The sequence below is a fragment of the Stylophora pistillata genome, chromosome 8 (assembly GCF_964205215.1).
Source record: "Stylophora pistillata chromosome 8, jaStyPist1.2, whole genome shotgun sequence".
NCBI lineage: Eukaryota > Metazoa > Cnidaria > Anthozoa > Scleractinia > Pocilloporidae > Stylophora > Stylophora pistillata.
The window spans coordinates 31,094,868-31,113,940 of record NC_142526.1 but is presented as its reverse complement, the minus strand read 5'-3'; the positions used below and the strand labels follow the sequence as shown (position 1 = coordinate 31,113,940).

The window sequence follows — 19,073 nt, the reverse complement described above, 5'->3', positions numbered from 1 at the left end:
CTCAATCAGCCCGTGACCTACAGACCATGTTGAATCAGGATCTGGACAGGCTAGCTCAGTGGCTCTACGAGCATAAACTTACACTAAATATCTCGAAGTCTAAATTCATGCTCATTGGCGGTCCAAGGAAACTTAACACCTTAGAAGAATTCACATTAATAATCAAGGAGAAGGAGTTAGACAGAGTCAATTCGTTCAAGTATCTGGGCGTAATTATCAATGAGAATCTAACTTGGACTGATCACGTGGATTACATTAAGACCAAAGTGTCTCAGAGGCTTGGCGTTTTACAGAGAATAAAACATCTTATGCCAAGAAATACAAGGGAACTCTTTGTAAAAGCCATGGTGCTGCCAATCCTTGATTATGCTGATGTGACTTGGGGGGATAAATCCAACACCACTCTGATGAACAAGATCCAATTACTCCAGAATAAAGCAGCTAAATTAATTTTAGATATGCCAAAGCATTCATCAGCAACAGAAGCTCTTGATCTACTTGGTTGGGATACATTGGAAAAAAGACGATCTCATCGTCTATTTTTGGTTTTTAAGTCCTTGAATGGACTAATTGATTGGAATTTTAATTTTAATCATTTTAAAGACATGCATGATTATAACACTCGTTTTAATAACAACATTTGTAAATCACAATCAAAGCGTACATGGGGTCAGCATCGGTTTGTTTGTCATGCAGTAGATGACTGGAATGCTTTCCCAGACGGCATTAGGAACATTTCCGATTTTTCAGTTTTTAGACGTCTTGTTAAAAATATGTAGTCTCTTCTATTGATTATGCCCTTTTATCCTTTTCTTGATAACCATATTTATATTTTCTATTATCCTTACGTTAGATTTATGCAGGGCCTCACTGAAAACCACACTTTGTGACGTGGGCTCCCTGTCAAAAGATCTTACTTATTATTATTATTTGCGAAAATAATGAGCTAGCATTTAAAAGCGAGACATTTTGTCATTGTTGCCGAAGGCATTTTCCTTTTTCCAAAGTTTTTAAGGAGAAAATTAATTTTCGAAAAAAGTCTTTGCCATTCATTCAGGATCTCTGAGAGTCTCAATTATTTACAACAAATGTAAAATGGATGCTCTATTGGGCATTTCATAACAACTCCCGTATCTTTCAATCAAAGTTTGGGAACTAAATAATCTTCTCTGAAACCGAGAAACACTCAAAACCGAGACCAAATGAGAAGAAAAAAAAAAAAACAGCAACAAAACAACAAGAGATACAAATACAAATGAACTTCAAAGCGATATTTGCAGTAATGAACACTACTTGAGCTAGAAGCTCAAGAGGTGTAGTGTTCATTACTGCGATCGCTTTGATGTTCACTCCTTAATATATTCCATATACTCAGTCATCAAAAGAGATACAATCAGTAAGGTGTTATTATTTGCGGAACTTTTATTTGTGGTCCTTCTGTAACAATTTTACATGGAGCTCATTTTGGCCTTCTCCTGCAGTCTTCTGTCTCGCTCCTCAGCAATAGTGAGCCTGACACCCTTACCCTTAGGCAGGGATACATGTGGCTTGTTGGTCTTGCCAATGATGAAGATGTTACTGATACGTGTGGCAAACTGATGGCCAGTGTTGTCCTTCACATGGACAATGTCAAATGAACCTGGAAATGATGTACACTTGCTGAGATATTGGTTGAATGATATTGGTTTGAAAGCTTTAAAAGAAACTAACATCTTGCAGGGGTTTCATTAATGTTTTCTGCTGGAGGGCAACTGGTTTTCACAGGCAGGCAAAACTCTTTGAACTGAACTTCTTTATAAGATAAACTTTTCTCCAGAATGTCAAATCAGGTGGGCAAAACCGTCTTCACAACCGGTCAATTTGCCCAGTGCCTGGCCCTTAATGAAACCCCTGATCTTGTGCCTTTAATTGAGAATTTATATTAATCAAGGACAAGGAGCCTTAATGCCTAACAACTACTCAACTTTAAGTAATTTCTGGGACAGTTTTACATTTCAAGGAGTATCTGTAAACCTTGGAGTCTATTTGAATTCAGGTTCTATCAATTATACTTAATTGTATTTCAAATTTAACAGAAAATATGTTTATGATGAATCCTAACCCAGGGATTAATAACAGTTAAAAAGGACAGAGTCCTGGACAAAAGGAAATATCTTTTTGTATGAATATACCGGTATATCAGTTTGGATTTTGAAAGTACACTCAATCTCTCAGTTAGAAACTCCATGAGATAGCTTCAGATGATCTAACAGAAGATGCTCCACACTATGTTTGAGAAGCTCTGGAAACTCAAAACATCACAGAAAAATTTTTGAGTCAGTGTGATTCTTCTATACATTCTTGGCAAAATTCTATGAGCCAATACCCAGGATCTTTTGCAGAACATGCATAATATGCAGCCTTGTTTACATGAGATAAGAAATCAATTGTTACATTACTACTTTCAGTTGATCATACTATCAATTACCTACCTGCGTGTCTCTCACGATGAGTAACAATTCCGACTCGGCCCATGTTGCGTCCACCAACAACCATGGCCAGATTTCCTGTATCAAACTTGATGAAGTCCATGATCTTACCAGTCTTGATTCCTATTACCACAGTGTCATGCAGAGAGATCAGAGGGTCGGGGTAGCGGATGGTACGCCCATCATGGGTAACAAGGTAGGGCACACCCTTGGCACCAGTGGCCACACGTCGCACTTGACCTAGCTTGTACTGCAAGGTCAAACAAACGAATTTTAGAAGGAGCTTACCCTAAGTCATACATCACTTTGGATGAGTGGAGTGTCTCTGTGTCTGGAAAGAAATGTTAAAAGTTTGAAGATATGAAATAAAACTGGTCAATATGAAGGGTTGATGGTCAAAACCAAAACTTCTTGTATCTTCCTTCAGCTAAATGATGTATATATATTTTTATCCCTAATGTGTAATAAAGTAGGCAGCTAAAGTTCAGGTGTACACAAAGAACTGTATGCTAAAGGTTCATTCATAACAAAGGGTCCAGGTTAAGCCATTGACACTTACCTGTAACACATGCCTACAAAAAGTCAAACTTTTGGAGAAACCAAGAAGGCAAACACAATGTGCAGTAAATATTTAAAAATCAAAAAACAAGCTCCAGTGAAAGAAGAATAATTAAAGAACTTATTTCCGGCGAAAAAAGTGATAGGTGCATATTACGTTTTAACTCAAAAATCAAGATGAAATATAAAAATCACTAAATATTTCCACATGTGTGAAAATGGGCATGTAGATCATGTTTCAAAAGGGAATATGCAAATTTGTCCTTGAGTGAAGATATCTCAAGTTCCATGGAATCTATCAATAGGAAGCAAAACTTAAACGGCCAAGAAATCTTTTAGGACATCAGATTTATTCAAAACAGTTTTGATTTGCTGTTATAAGCATAAAACTAGCATATTTTCTTATTTTCTTGATGTTCTTAAAACTAGCATATTTGCCCTCGAAGCTTCACTTCTTGGGCAAATATTTGTTTTAACATCATCAAATTTCCGAGGGGCAACTATCAGCCGATAGTTCCTCGACAGAAACACTATTGTTTAAGGATTTGGTCACCAAAGTAAAAAATTTAGTTGCATTGGCACCTGTATTAGGTGCAATTTTATGCCCTGATAATGCCCCTCTAGTACCCCCTAAAGCTGACAAAATATATGCGCAAACGATGGATTCTGATGGGCTTATTGATCTCTAAACTATAGAGGAAGTTTGGGGACAAAACTCTACTTAGTAGGGGAGGTAGGGGGAAAACATTCTCTCGAGAGGCAATCGTGAGGTTCGGGCGGTGACGGGTGGTTCAGGTGTCAATGTGTTAAGGCTGCTTAGCTTAAATACAAACGATCAAAGAACAAATTAAGACAAACTGCCACTAAAGTTCCCTTGTTTATCATGAAGAAATCTTGCCAGATCCAAAGATTGTATTTTACAACCACATGTTATTGGTAGAATGGATGATCTCTAATTCAAGGATGACTGACAAAATATCTTGGGAAAGAGAAATATTATTATGCAACTCACCATGGCTTCTTCACCAGTGATACGGTGTACAGTGAAGCGACCTTTCACATCATACAACAGGCGGAAATTCTCACCAGTCTTTTCAATGGAGATGACATCTACATTGACCAAGGAAAGGAGCATGAGCCATTTACCACTTAAGAAGTTGCATATCAGCACAAAAATGATAACAATAAATGTCTGCTATAATGAAAGTTAGTATGGGATGATTGATTGAATGTAAATCCCAAATTCAGCCAAAATGGGTATTCACTTGCCCTGTAAAACAGCTCAGACACCTTTAGAACTATTCAGTGCCTTGTGTTAGGACTGGAAGAAACAGATAATTTAACTTGATCTTCAGGTAGATCCCTAATTTGATGTTGTAGACAACAGGAATAAAACAACTGTACACCTTGAGATGCTTGTTTAAGAGAGTAGTCTAACTGTTCAGCTAATAATAAACAAGTTATCCTGACAAAAAAAATAATGGTTACATGTACAACCATACAAGAGGAAGAGCAAAAAGTAAATCTCTATTCTAATAATTTGTCTAAATATTTACACTGGTTTATTGTTTAAATACACTTACCTATAGTGAGTAACACCCACTAGCTAGTTTTTATGTATACTTCCTCAAAAAGTAAGATATTTATGCAGTAATGAGTAAATAGCTGAAGGGAAGATCCCACAAAGTTAAACAAATACAGAAACAGAGTAAGTTTCTGGAGGGAGTGTGTTGCTGCATCCACAGGGAGTATTACACAATAAAGAGTTTCTCAAGCTGACATTTCAAGCACAAGCCCTTAGACAGAGCAAAAGAAGATGGCATTTTGCTATGGCAAAGTGCTAACACTTGGATCGTGAGCTTTAAACTCTTTACTGTGGCCAATGTACATTATCAGTTCAGTTGATAAAAACAAATGAATTTGTAGGGAGGGAAGAATCTCACACAATAAATAAAGTTATCTTACCCATAAAGCCTGCTGGGTATGTGACATCAGTCCTAACTTTTCCATCAACCTTGATCAACCTCTGCTTAAGAATCTTTTTCACCTCATCGTATGTGAGTGCATACTTGAGGCGGTTCCTCAGAAAAACAATCAAAGGCAAACACTCACGCAGTTTATGGGGACCAGTGGATGGACGTGGTGCCTACAAAAAAAAAGATGTCGCACTGTCCATAAAGAATCCTTTTCATTAAGAACACAACTACAAATGCAAACCTGGATTGGACATGCGATGTGGAAGCCCAGTCACAACATAGTCAGAATTGCAATGCGCTGGACACCTGAAGGCAAACGAAGCAGAGCGCGACTGAAAACAACTTGGCACAGGACTGTAGAGAAGGGACTAAGGGAACTCAATTACAGCTGGTGCACCATTGAAAAACTGGCTAAAGATAGGCAGGGTTGGAAGGATCTCGTTGCTGCCCTACGTGCCACACAGGCATGATGGCCAGTAAGTAGTAGTAAGCAAATGCAAACAAAAGCAAACACATTCTGCAAGATCTTTTGGAAAAGATTTCCGTGTAACCCCATACCAGTCAAAAACAAAGCCATAATCCCGAGGTAATCTGTTGTTTTGCCTTTGCTTCTTTTATCCAAGAATTGTATGCATAACGAGGTATGGGGTTATATGGAAATCTTACAGATTTTTCTAAAGTTTTCTAGGGCAAGAAATTAATAGTATAGTAATATTTAACAATTATTCGCCAAGGTGAGGTGAATATTGTCGAATAATCCCCGAGACGAAGTCGAGGGGATTATTCGACAATATTCACTGACCCTGAGGCGAATAATTGTTTTAGTATAATTTCAGAGCTGAACAAAGAAATTTCTAAAATCATAACATTTTAGTAACATTTATTAACATTTTATATAAACCGCATGGAGCGGTTTATATAGTGTCATATAAGCAACCACTCGACCAATCAGATTGCTGGAAACTCTTTGCTGAGCTCTGAAATTATAATAAAGTTGTATAGTTTAGTTACTAAGTTGTAGTATAGTTGTTTCTATGCTTTGCTTGCAAACTACGTGGGAAAAAAAAACCGTAAGGGAATTGATAAGGGAAACGACACAAACAACACAATGCACACTTAAAAATTACTTTGAACGTTACCATACTCATTACAATTCCATTCCGAGGTCAAATGTTTTGATTTTCACTTAAAACAGCAAGAACAGTTCATGGATCAAGGAAGGACTTACACATCGAAGTCAAACTCTGATCCTTGTTCTCTTTCCTAATTTTGACAGCCTTCGATAGGAAAATATCCTCTGCAAGACTTCCGACTTAGTATGATACATTATAAAGGTATTTCAAAAGCTATACTTACAAATTTACCAGACAATTTATCAAGCATCCAATGATGCGGTGCATTTAAGCGCTTTAAATGCTTCTTTGGACCCCGAGCCTAGAAATAATACACAAGTACAACAGTTTAAGGATTTTTCTTCCCCTGTAAGAGAATTTATTTCAAAAATTATGCCATCATTGACAACGATTGAATTGGATAGAAGATTTAACTTCAAATTTACGATACGAACCATGATGGCGATGAGAAGGAAAGAGACCGCATCCCAGAGTTCCTTGCGATTTGACTGATTCTGCAATACATTGAAGTCATGTCAGCGGAAAAAGCAAAATGGCGGCTGAAACGACGATTCATGGCAATGTGTAAGTACTCAGATTTTACTGCAATTATTTAAATAATTTGATATCAAAGAGGTCGATACTCCAGATGATTAATTAATTTTTTTCATTAACAACGACCACATTTATGTTGGGTTTACCCTCAGAGGTTTCTTTTGGATTTCGTTTGTTCCTGCGTCGCTTCGAACCATAAATTTTATCATCGTAATCACAAAAAATGTAGAAGGCAAATGATTGATTATTTAATGGTTTAACGGTAAGCACGTGCAAGTCCTTAAACGCAAAATCGACAGTGTTTGATTACCTGCGTTATACGTTCGAACGCACAGACAAAATAATACAGCCTTTATTTTAATACAGCTCTTTATTTTAATAAAGACTTTATTTTTACGTGGACCGTAGGGGAAGTTAACAAATAAACGCCTCTGCCAGCAGGGTAACAAAATAACTGCACGGTGCCAACAACAGTTGATGGACTGCAAGTGTGTGTGAGGCCTTTTCCGATATTTTTATTGTTTTTCGAGAAATCTGCTTTTAACTTGGCGAATGAAATATTTTGTGACCTTCGTCAGATAATTCGAAGGCGTAAAAGGAGAAATAGTTGGAATATCGAAAATTAGCCTCGCGCGGTTTGGTGCAATATGAATAACCACTAAACATCGTGGCCAAGTTTCGCAAAAATCCATGAAATGTACATACTCTATTACCAAACTAGAATTTTTGAGCTGGAGAAAGGTTTATTATTATTTTTTTTTTTGCTGTAGTACATTCTGGGACAAGTTTTAGGTTCCAGTATAAAGAACATTGCAAAATAATGTTGTTCCTTTCTGTTTCTGTGTTCAGTGATGCTGCCTTCAGTAGCTTTATTTTAAATCTTCCATTGGCCGCCTACACTATGTGGGTAGGTAGGATCTGTGATGTATATCAGTTAAAACAGTTTTATGGTTTGTTTCAGATAGCTGTGTGAGGGTAGCAAAGGGGGTCCTTAACCCATTTCACACACAAATTTTAGAAAAATTAACACATCATATGTGCTTTAACCCTTAAACTCCCAGAAGTGATTAACATGTAAATTCTCCCTATTATATCCATACATTATCCAGCAGACAGGTGATAAGAATAATTAAAGTTATCAGGTATTAATAATAATAATAATAATAATAATAATAATAATAATAATAATAATAATAATAAGTAATTTAGCAAAGGACATTCCACTGGGTGGCTCTTCTTGTCCACTGTTTCCAGATTGAATTGGAATTTGAAATGTTGGTTTTTGTGGAGGGAGGAAAACTGGAGGACCTGGAGAAAAACCTGTGGAGCAAAGATGAGAACAAACAACAAATTCAACCCACATGTGATGCCAGGTTTAGGAATCGAACCCAGGCCACAACAGTGGGAGGTGAGTGCTCTCACCACTTTGCCATCCCTGCTCCCCAAGGTAGAATTTGTTATCTTGATGTGACTCCAAATTGTCACAACTACTGGTAAAAACAGGGAAATGTGTAGCAGCCAGAGGGGAGAATTCACTATTGGATCTAGGGAGTGAAAGGGTGAAATATCTAGTTTTAAAAAGGAAACTTTAAATCTTACCTTACCTTACCTTCCTGTAAATCCACAGTTTGAGCTTAAATCACGTGTTGCATATAAACACTTTACCCCCCCTCTTGTGTTTAGAATACAATTTTTTTTCCTTTTAACTTAAACACAAAGCCACGCTATATAAGGAAGACCTAGGCTCATTTGTCACTCATTGTTGACGTGTGTGGGTCAAATTTAAATGCTGGTAGACGAACAAAAGGAGCTAATGAGATATCTGTTGTTTACTTCCACCAGCATGGTGGCATGAGGTAACGTGCGAACCACCTATTTTGATTTCAAATTTACCACCACAAATAAAGACAGTTTCCATTGGAGAAAGGAAATACAAATCTCAAAAATTCTTGTATTGTGATGAAGACATAAAACAATTTTGAGGAATGCGCCCGCTGTTCACTGCTTTGGAGTAGCTGTAGCTCAAGCTGACTTGACTCTAAGAGTTCTACATCACACGACGGTTGATTGACAAATGGTCCAGTGGGACCTAAGGCTCCTTTTATAGCACGCCTTCATGTTTAAGACCACAATCAATATTCTGTATTAGGTTTTGCTGCACATCTTATGTTACATAAAGTAATTCAAATTGAATTCAGTAGGTTACAATTTGTGATCAAAGATTTGAACTATACTCATCATTATATTTTAACATACCAAAGGCTTCAATTTAGGAATTTAGATATCAGACTTCCTCTTCTGTTATACATGAATAGAGGATATTTCATGCTGCATGTGGATACAAGTTTTATCTTCCTCAAATATTCATCAGAGATACCAAAAAACACAAGAGGATGGAACTCATGTGCACAGTCAGGGTTTGCTTGTTTGGAAAATGTGATAAATGTAAGGTCTGAACTTAATGGGTGGCTGAATTGGATTATGAATATATCAACAAAGTTGAAATGGTAAATTGGCCACTGTTATGGTTATAAAAGCTGATGTTTCGAGCGTTAGCCCTTCGTCAGAGCGAATAGAGGAATTGTGGGTTGTGTGTGCTTTTAAAAGGCAGAAAATGGAGCTACGTGATTGGTGGGAACATGGCAACGAGAAAAACACGAATAAATTAGTGGAATGAAAAGCGTTCATTGATTCCTGTGGGATTTAGACTGCGGGTTTGAAAGATGAGCCTTTGTTCAAGAGTTTTGCGGCTTTCCGTGCTACCTAAGTGAATTGGATTATGCTTTCATAACCAATATGGCTTGTTGCAAAGCAGCAGGCCCTTCTAAGGGGTCTAGGGACATGCTCCTCTGTAAAAGAGAATTGAAATTTATAACTCTCCATGTTGGGATTTCCAACATTCTGGAACCTATTTGAGAAGCTTTTCATAGCCAGACATTGATGTTAGGATAAGTTCAAAAATGGTAACTTTTTGTGTTTGATCACAATTCACAAAGTAGCTGGCACAAAAGGGTCTGACAGCTGCCAGGTTTCCATTCTCTACTGACTTCTACTGACAACTTTGCAAATTATCTGAACATGTAATGATCTGTTTATTACATGGATATTTGTGGAAAATCTAAGTTGGAAACAATTTTAAGTATACTGTAAGAGCATCAAATGCAAAGATAATTTTCAGGTAAACTTAGCTCAATGAAGTGATTCTTCAACTTCTGACATAAAATGTAAAAAAAAAAATTGCTCAAAAATTGTATATTATTCCTCATAAAAACAGTTTGACCCCCAAATTTTTTGTTGAAAGGGCAGGGCTACAGTCTTTCTTCCCACACAACCGATGCAAAATTGAACAAAATTTGAATTTTGCATCATTTTGAACAGTTGTTGTGTGTAGCAACAGATGTACTCAAAATTGATGCCAACTCTGGAAAAATGTAAAAACCGTTGGTTAGATCTATGAAAACACAGAGGTAGAGCCCTCGATGATTTCTGTCAAATCCTTTACGCCCTATGATCAGTTTGCATTTTCTTCACACTGTTCTCTTTGCATTTCCCAAGATAATGACAAGGAGAACTTGCTTAACAATCAAGGGTTTCTGTAGCTGTTGATTATTTTCATTATTCTCATGCCCTTAATGTGTGATTCAGGGGTGATATTGTAAGGAGAAATTAGATGTTAGTCACTCTTAGTAGTTCAAGGGTTAAATGTATGGGGGACTTCCCTGGGATTTTTTTTTTCCACTGGCAAATAAGAACAAGCTGGATTATTTGGAGGAAGGTTCTCTGAGTTGCCTATTTTACAATCTCCAAATTAAATGAAACATATTTTTATCATGAGCTTTATTAGCAATTACAACCGTTCGACGTTTTTGTGTTTAACGTCATTTTCTCACATTGGATTCTGTTCGTAAAGCAAAAACTGATCGAGGGTTAATTAGATGAGGTATGTCATTAACTGTTGCATGTTCTATGAACATACCTGTATTTTTTTTGTGTTTCGTGATTACAACATTTAGAAAGACGATTTCAAAACAAACCGCAACCGCGTTAACTTTTTCAGTACTTTTTTTTAATTAAATTCCACATCTTGTCATGTACAACCTTATTAAAGAAAAGCATGATAGGTAAAAAAAAAACCTTCGTTTACTAGGTTTATTTGTTGATATATAATTATATATTAACAAACAATTTTCAAATGTGAAGTGTGGCTTAAAGGTGGACCCACCTTATGAGTGCGTGTCAATTTGAATGACCTTCGAATGGAAGGTAACGCAATTTATTACACGACTCGGGAAGTCAGAGGGCCAATAACTAAAATCAACCAATCAAAATGCTCTATTGCCGGTCAATATTCTCTCAGTATTGGACCGGGCACTGTCCCGAATGGTCCCGAATGATACCGCACTTGTGTCCCTTTGAACTTCAGTCGTATAATAAATCTCTTATTAACCAAGCTTGCTCGGGACCGCACTGGAAGAATATCGGCCCTCGGTCTTTTTTGTACGGACCTTGCTGCGCTCGGTCTGTACTGTCAAGACCTCGGGCCGATATTCTCCCAGTACGGCCCTCGCGCTTGGTTAATAAGATATATGTATGGCGGTCACGTTTAACCCGATTAACTCTAACATCAGCGTGCATATTCTCCATACTGTTCACAATCAAGAGCGTCCTTCAGTAGATGGTGATCATTTCCTTTATTCTCAAGACTTAATTGTTTGACTCGGGGGTGAGGCGGCAGGGAGAAATTGGATACTAATCATTTTTAGGGGTCAAGGATTTGAGCACTGAATAACAGAATTTTCCACGCATCTTGGTTTTGAAATGTCAGTTAACTGAAATATTGATGCACTGAAATGTAGTGTTTTGTTTCCACCCTGAGCAGTTTATAACTCCTTTTTAATGAATCACTTTTTCCTGCTGGGCGGGTTTAAAAAGAAAAAAAGTAAAAGAAGAGAATGAAGTTAAATTTGGTGCATTCACATTTTCACTTAACTTTACTGAGATTTTTTTAGACCAATTTGCGTCGAATGTGCTTTATTCGTGACAGTACACTTCTTTACATCCCTGTAGTGTGGCGTACTTGTCAACACGCTCTCAGAGCCGTTCGCTTGTGGGTTCAACCACAGGGGGCGCACACAAGCGGCGTGTCTGGTCGTTTGTTCGAAATATAAAGAAATGTATGGGAGAATATGGAAGAGTCGTAATATCGTAAACTTATATCACGGAATGTCTATGTTAAGGCTCAAAATAAATGTAAACCTACCTCACTTGCTGTGTATTGTCGTTTCTGTGGTTCTAAATGGCGGTAGATTTTGCGTTGAGTGTTACTACCAAATCGCTCAAATTCGCCATTTTGAACCACAGAAACAATACACAGCAAGTGAGGTAGGTTTACATTTATTTTGAGCCTTAACATAGACATTCCTTGATATAAGTTTACGATATTACGACTCTTCCATATTCTCCTATACATTTCTTTATATTTCGAACAAACGACCAGACACGCCGCTTGTGTGGCCCCCCGGTGGTTCAGCTGAGGACGAATTTGGCCAAACGTAGCTTTCAAAGTGCACCCGAATCTAAAACCCGTAGTCTTGGGTGGCCGGTTTACCATAAAACTTGTGGGAATCAAACAAGCACATCTTTTTCTTTGAATGTTTCTTCGATCAATCTTCGTTTCTTTTGCTATCTGTCAATCGTTTTTCTTTAAATGTCCGAGAAAAACCACATCTGGCTAAAGCCCTTTCAATAGACATCATTTACCTAGGGAAACAGTCTCGGGTGGCTGTGTACATAAAGAAAAACTCTATTTACTCGAGAAAACCGGAGGACAAAGGCTGTGGAATTTTACACTTTGCTCTTGAATTAAAACGCGTGACTCTGTGTTGTTTTAACCAACTTCCTTTTACACGTCAATGCGATGTTTTTGTTGAAAGCGTTAATAAATTTTCACTCCACGTGGCTCGATTAGCGAACTGTGAATGCATAAACAGCTTCAGACTATATTCAATTAACCTGAGCTACGTTAAAACGAAGGCAAACATTCCAAGGCATCGACAAGGAAACGTAGGTGTTTGCTTTGATAAAGTGATACTTCAAGCTTTCATCGCTTGACTTGACGTTAACAACCCGGGTCGCCCAAATCTGTCACCGCATCTAGTGATCTTCTTAAGGTGCTAGAGGCGTGAAATTGAAAATGGTTTGAGGTATTTCCTCTTGTCTCGTCACTGAGTCTAGCTTTCATCGAGTAAAAAACAGTTTTAATAGTTTTAAGTGTGAACTTTCGTGTTAGGTTTCACGAACACCGAAGTGCAAACCGGTACGATGTGTTTGGTCTTAATAACTATGATGAATTACAAAACCTGAGTAAGTCTTTGTAACTTTTTGCTTCTTGCGTTAAAAATCGATAACACCAAAGCTTATCGATTTCTGATCCTTGTGGTCTCAGAAAGACAAGGAGAAACGAACGCATACTCTATCTGTATTTAAAAAAAAGTCCTGTCTTAAATGCTTGGAGTGCATTCAAAGTCTTGAATTCAGAGGTACAAATTAGTTAACGTTTTTGTCCTTGCAGTTATTTCTTGCATAGCGTGAAGTTTTTCTAATCGAATTTTCAGCATCATTTTAAGGAAAATTAAGGAATAGTCAGCTCATAAATCAAATAAATATCTTGATTATTGACGCGTGTTATGGTTTCATTAAAAATAAGAGTGCTCCCCCTAATCTTAACGAAGAACATGAAGATTCTATCAGCAATTGATCCTATCCTCAGATATCAGATAGAAATCTTGGCGCAAGGAGACTGAGAATTTTAAGTGTGTGACAAAATGACAAGTTAACAAATTTTTATTCCTAACCTTTTGCCACGCGAGGCCATTTAGATAAAGGAAGGGGGATATATTCACTTGCTTCAGTTCATGTTAATGAATGTTCCGCGTTTGAACGAGAAGGCCACGAACGAGAATCAAACCTCGCGTGCAGCACGAATTTTTTACCAAGCGAGAACTCTTACATCTCCCGCGAATATTGCACCGGTCCACAATTGTTTCAAATTAACATCCTTGTTTCCAAAAGTAGAAACGGTGAATGATTATTATTCAGGCCAGGATTAGGATGATTTTTTTTTTTTTTTTTTCTTTTTTTTCGAATCAAGATTTTTCCTTTTCGTGGTTATATTGCAGCTGTTTCCAAATGTTTTTTCTTCGAACAACAATTAATCTTTTCATTAGAAAGGAAACTCCTTACTAAAAGGCAATTATGTGGGTCGTTAATAGAAGTGCGAGAAAATATACACATCTGTCCTCTACAGAGTTCCGTGATCAAAGTTAACGAGAGAGATCTGACGAACTATACGATTACCCTGCCTCATTGAAATATCAAGTGAGTTGTTTTCGTGGCGTACGATTTTTTTTCTTCAGCATTTCTCTTTCAGTATTACTTGACGTTGATTAATGACCACACGCCAGGCGAAGTGCTACAGCTTTCTGTTTTGCTCTCTGATTGATAGTCGGAAAAGCTCGGTTTTGATCCATTAAGGATTACCCGGGAATTAATATACCTTGAACCTGGTTCTCTTAGAATGCCGGCGGCAGTTTGTCTACGGCAATCAGCGGTAGATCCACAATTAACATTCCTTGCTTGTTTTAGCTGTTATTCATCGGTGCCTAGACAGACATCAAGTGAAATGTGTTCCGTGATAGAAAGGAAGAAATAAATTATCTCGAGCTGAAACGAATTTCTTTTGTCTTGTCTTTAAATAATCACACAGAATTGATGACACCCCCCAGAAATTATTGATGTGGTGACTTTCAGCTCTACCTCAAGTAAAGGTGTTTTCACACGAACACAGAGCGTTGTTACAACTAAAAATATCAGTACAACAAAACGAAAGCTAATGCAGTGAATACAGAGATAGTCACAAAAGAACTGAAACATTCGATTAATCAGCAATTACAGGTGACTTTTTAAGAGTGATAACGGCTTGACTTTTTTTTTTTTTAGTTTAACGAGGAAATCATTTCCCCGATGTGACTCAAGCAATGAATTCTTGGTCTGTTATTGTTTAGTTTACCAGTCGAGGTCTGATCGAACTCTGAATCATTACAGCATTGACCTTGTAATTTGAGTAGCGAAAGCGGAGAAAACCGCAACAGAAAAGGCAACGGGAACTTAGGTCTCCGTGCAGGTTGAATTAAGTTTCTCGGTATAAGGTACCTCACGCCTGCGATAGAGATAGTTGCCACTGGTGGGGAATCCGCCGTATAGTGAAAGGAGTCTATTCAGGATATTTTTGTCGTTCCAATTTAGTTTTCCTTGCAAAACTAACTTCGCAGACTTGATCGGGACTTCTCAATCTTGGTTGTGTCAGAGGACATACTTAAAGGAAGCAATGATAAACTATAAAGGAACCGGGATGACTAAGGACAGGGGAGGTTAATTCAAACCCTAAGAGTGACCAGCGTCTAATTTCTCCTTACATTGATATTGCTGAGTCATTCATTAAGATCCCGAGAATCAAGCAAATGATGCGGCCAACCTGAGAAGCTTTGATTGTAAAAGAATAAACAATTCTCTTCGTCAGTACGAAAGGAAATGTGTAGAGAAGAGAATGAAGAATACGGATTTCAGGGTGTGAAGTGTTAGGATAACTTCGTATTGGTAATTCGCCGTCCTTTTTTAAGTTCAAAACTAACAATTTCACCCCGGGCGTCCTTGGAGAGACATAACAGGATGCAAGACTGCTCGAAATCTAGTTACTTTATTTTTTTAGTTTTTCTGTTGCTCCATATGGAGATCTCACTAATCTTGCTACATTTCTTGGTCGTCCTCAATTTCAAAGGCACCAAGACAACGAGAAATATCTAAATTGTATTCACACAATAAGGAGAATTGAAGGATGGGCTTGTATTTCAGTTTGTAACTGGCATTTTTACCATTCATCATTGTTTTCGGTCCCAGAACGAAAACCTTCTGCATCTGAAAAACCTCGGCTCTCTGCGGTATAGAATGATACTGTATCGACCGCAAAACCTGCAAGGAATTTACTTGATAATTAATCAAAAAGGAGCAAGGTGTTTCTTTTTTCATGTTGGGAAAAAGACTAACATAGCTGAATTTCAAACGACAGTAGATCACGAAAGAAAAAAATTGCTACGACGTAATACTTCGTTCCTAAAGGCCAGTAAACTCGAAAAAAGTAGTACATGCTTCAACTAAATGCGCTTTAAAGCTGCGATCCTTAACTGTACTAGCTTTCGTCAGAAATGCACTTTATTTAGCGTCAATGTTTTCTCTGTAGATGAGAAAAGCAGGTTTCTAGGTTGGCTAATTAATGCTAATGAAACTAACTCATTCGAGATAAAGTAAATAACACACTTTTCCCCTGATATCGTTTCCTGAAAGTTCCTTACCGACTCAAGCTATTTCATTCAGTTTGTGGTTACAGCAGTTAAAATCCTGGATTAGATTTCAGTTTTCATTGTGCTCTGCTTTCATCTCAGGGCGTGGAATTCTATACAATGAAGGTTTCCTTATTTGCATAGGATCATTTCTACTAATTTCAGCGCTAAAACATTAATTTTTTCTCTGCGTTCTTTGTTTACAGAGGCGAGCGAGCAAATACAGCTCAGGTTAATGATAGTGCGTTTAAATTTGTATTTGCCGATGGTTTTTTTTTTTTTTTATGGCTGACTGCCCGAAATTTAGCCTGAATTTGTAGTTTGAATTACAATTTACTTCACTTAACGAATGCAGCCTTCAATTAATTTTTGGCTGCCGCAAACTGTTTAATGTCCACATTAGTGTAATAAAATATGTATGTTAAATGGAAGCATCAAACGCGAAACACTACACGGGTGCAATCAAAGATCTATTACACATCTTTAGCGAGGGCCTGTCAATAAAACGCACATTTTTCCGTGATTCCCTGTTTGCTCTTTGCTGCAGTTCCTGTGTTCCCCCTGTCGTTCACTTTCGTTTTGTTTGCCAAACAACTAACTACCCGTGGCCACCTGTGTGGCAAGTGACAAGGTCTGTTCAGAAAGGCTCACATTCTACCTTCCATCTTTACAAATCAATAGCTACCGCGCGCTAAAAGCAGTGATAGTCTTGTCGTGTTACGGATGCAGTTTAGTTTTTCCAGGATGAAAGAAAGACTGAACGCTTTTAGCCCTGGGGATCGAAACCTTAAGCACTTCACGTGCCTGTGATGAACTGAAACGATCGCGCGGGGCTATCAATCGAATTCTTTTTAATCTATGATCTTTCGTTATTAGGCGCGGGCGCACGATTCGAAATTGACACTTGCACGTGTTCTGAGAGAAAAGGTCCTTAAATTCAGGGTGCTGTATCTTTGTGCGTATGTTATTTCACAGGCTTTGAACCCAGAACATTTTGTTTCACCGCTTTGCAAATCAACAGAAGGTTATTTTCCCACTGATTGTCATTCTGTGCAATTCCTGTTGATAGCGAATAAGAATGAACTTTTTTCCCTGTTCGCGTGCAAATTGAATTTCATCTGAAGCAATTTGGATGTCTTAGTTGACGTCCCCTTGTCTCAAGTCGAGCGATTGGCGGCAGTTTCGGGTGATTTGCGACAGGCTTTGGAGCCGACTAGAAATTCATTAAATCAAATAGATATGAATTTTCCCCATTTATGTTTACCGACTGACTCCAGATGGGGTTCGACGAAGTTTTCAAGTTTTACAGCTCGCACGCAGTATGTGTCCAGAAAGTTTCGGACCATTTGTTCTTTTTTTGAAACAGAGAGTTTTCGACTCTATCTGTTCAGGAAAATTAAAGAGTTCTGCTCTCTTTACTATTTGATGTTTGTCCGCTATTGAGTTCAGTTAATTTGTCTCCGCTCAGTCTTTTTGTTATCTCAAAAATGCATTTTATTGCTAAGGAAGATAAGAACAAAAAAAACCTTCGAAAAACCAGAGCTATTAAAACAGAGCGGGAACAACTTCAAACGTATAATTTTCCATTAGATTTCAAATAAGCCAAAATTAGCGCAAAATGATTTTGGAGTCCAAATTAAAAAAAATATTGATCGAAAAAAAATAGGATGAAATAGATAAAAATATCTGTGGAAACAAATGAACCCATTACTACACAAATTTTGTTTTCATTCCAGTTGAATATTTCGTAATTCACTTCCATATCCGCATATTGAAACTATCCAAAACATAAAAGGAAATTTGCTCTCCGTATTTTTTTTTTTTTTTTTTTTTATCATGAGTCAGAGCAATTTTGAAACATTCCTTATTTTTGTATTTCAAAAAACTTGTAACTCAAAGTGGTGGATGGACGAGCATCCTCTCTTCCAAAATGATCGTCTTTGCAATAAATAAGTTCCCATTTTGCCCGCTAAAGGCTGCAAATTTATGTTTTACGGTGCTACAGCCTCTATCTTGCATAATGCAAAGAGTCCAAAGAACTTCAGTTAAGCACTAAATTGCATATTTCAAAGTACTCATTCAGCTCAGTGAAGTAATAATTCCGTAAAATTAGTTTTCCTCTTGTTTTAGTTCTCCTGCATATAATCTTGCAATGGAACAAACTACCTCAGATCTCTCGTGAACGTCATTAACAAGTCTATATAAAGTCATAAATTGGGGGCCGCGAATTAAGACAATTGCAAAACATGGCAATATTGAGTGTTGTTGTAATACTCGGTCTTGAATCGTCTTGTTATAGAATTCAGCCTGTCGCTGGCTGAAGATACCTTCGTTGTGCACATTTTGCTCAGCTAAGTTTTGTTTCGCACAGTTCTCGACCTCTGTTAGGTCGCATTCGGTGAGCTACTGATCGACCGTACAAATATAAACTTAAACACTACTCAAGTATTTACGTACAACCATGTATATGTATAGATGCTAATTTCTTTGCGAATGTGAATTGCAAAATATTTCGCTTCCTTCTTGTTATGTATGACTGTGAAACCCGCTTGGATCGCTATTGTTTGTGCTGGCGTTAAAGCGTGTGGGAAAGTGTACCGACGAGGAAAAACTCAATCGAAATTTTGCATTTGGATTGTGGCTTTAGGGTTTCTACTCAGACAATGAAGGGTGTACGGTGAAGCGAGAATCTTGGGCGAGATTTGGCGCAGTAAGTAAGCGTATTTCGTATTGGTTTTGTTAGCTAAAATGTTAGTTGAATGTTGTGCCTTCTGTTTCGAAAAGCGGGCACATTTAGAGTTTCGACACAGATATTTTGTCCCAGGGAGGCTTAACCGAGTGTTTTCGCTTATTGTTTGCAATTTTCGTAAGCCTGGCGATGCTTGCAGCCTTGAAATCAAACGATTCGTACTGAAATTGAGAAGCAAGTTTATTCAACGTCTTTGTTTTCACTAGGGCGTTGTGGTATAGTTAACTCTTAATTTTCCAAAAACATTTGTAACTGTAGAA

General features: G+C 37.6%; 2 protein-coding genes and 1 long non-coding RNA gene across 7 annotated transcripts in view; 1 reads left to right on the top strand and 2 right to left on the bottom strand.

Moving 5' to 3' along the window:
* Positions 1–1,397: 1,397 nt before the first annotated feature.
* The window catches only part of LOC111322534 (small ribosomal subunit protein eS4), a 25,812-nt gene continuing 8,136 nt past the window's right edge, over positions 1,398–19,073 (bottom strand). Inside the window, exons 2-7 of the mRNA XM_022925643.2 lie at positions 6,570–6,629; positions 6,359–6,436; positions 4,992–5,172; positions 4,039–4,136; positions 2,472–2,718; positions 1,398–1,639 (exon numbers count right to left, since the gene is read on the bottom strand). Of these exons, the coding sequence (XP_022781378.2) occupies positions 1,449–1,639; positions 2,472–2,718; positions 4,039–4,136; positions 4,992–5,172; positions 6,359–6,436; positions 6,570–6,629 (855 nt within the window). The 3' untranslated portion in view covers positions 1,398–1,448. The remainder of the gene's footprint in view (positions 1,640–2,471; positions 2,719–4,038; positions 4,137–4,991; positions 5,173–6,358; positions 6,437–6,569; positions 6,630–19,073) is intronic.
* Positions 6,661–19,073, top strand: part of LOC111322533 (uncharacterized) — a 27,240-nt gene continuing 14,827 nt past the window's right edge. Inside the window, exons 1-3 of one of the 5 annotated variants that reach the window (XM_088731863.1) lie at positions 6,663–6,699; positions 7,519–7,576; positions 7,960–8,077. In XM_088731863.1, coding sequence (XP_088587989.1) covers positions 6,668–6,699; positions 7,519–7,576; positions 7,960–8,077 — 208 coding nt within the window. In that variant the 5' untranslated portion in view covers positions 6,663–6,667. Of the gene's footprint in view, positions 6,700–7,518; positions 7,577–7,923; positions 8,078–18,541; positions 18,779–19,073 lie in introns of those variants that run through there. The other 4 variants (XM_088731862.1, XM_088731864.1, XR_002694073.2 and 1 more) reach the window with 4 other exon arrangements.
* Positions 15,406–18,339, bottom strand: LOC111322537 (uncharacterized). The gene is made up of 2 exons (XR_002694078.2): positions 16,077–18,339; positions 15,406–15,696 (listed from the first exon to the last, which is right to left on the bottom strand). It is a non-coding gene; the product is annotated as an uncharacterized LOC111322537 (long non-coding RNA).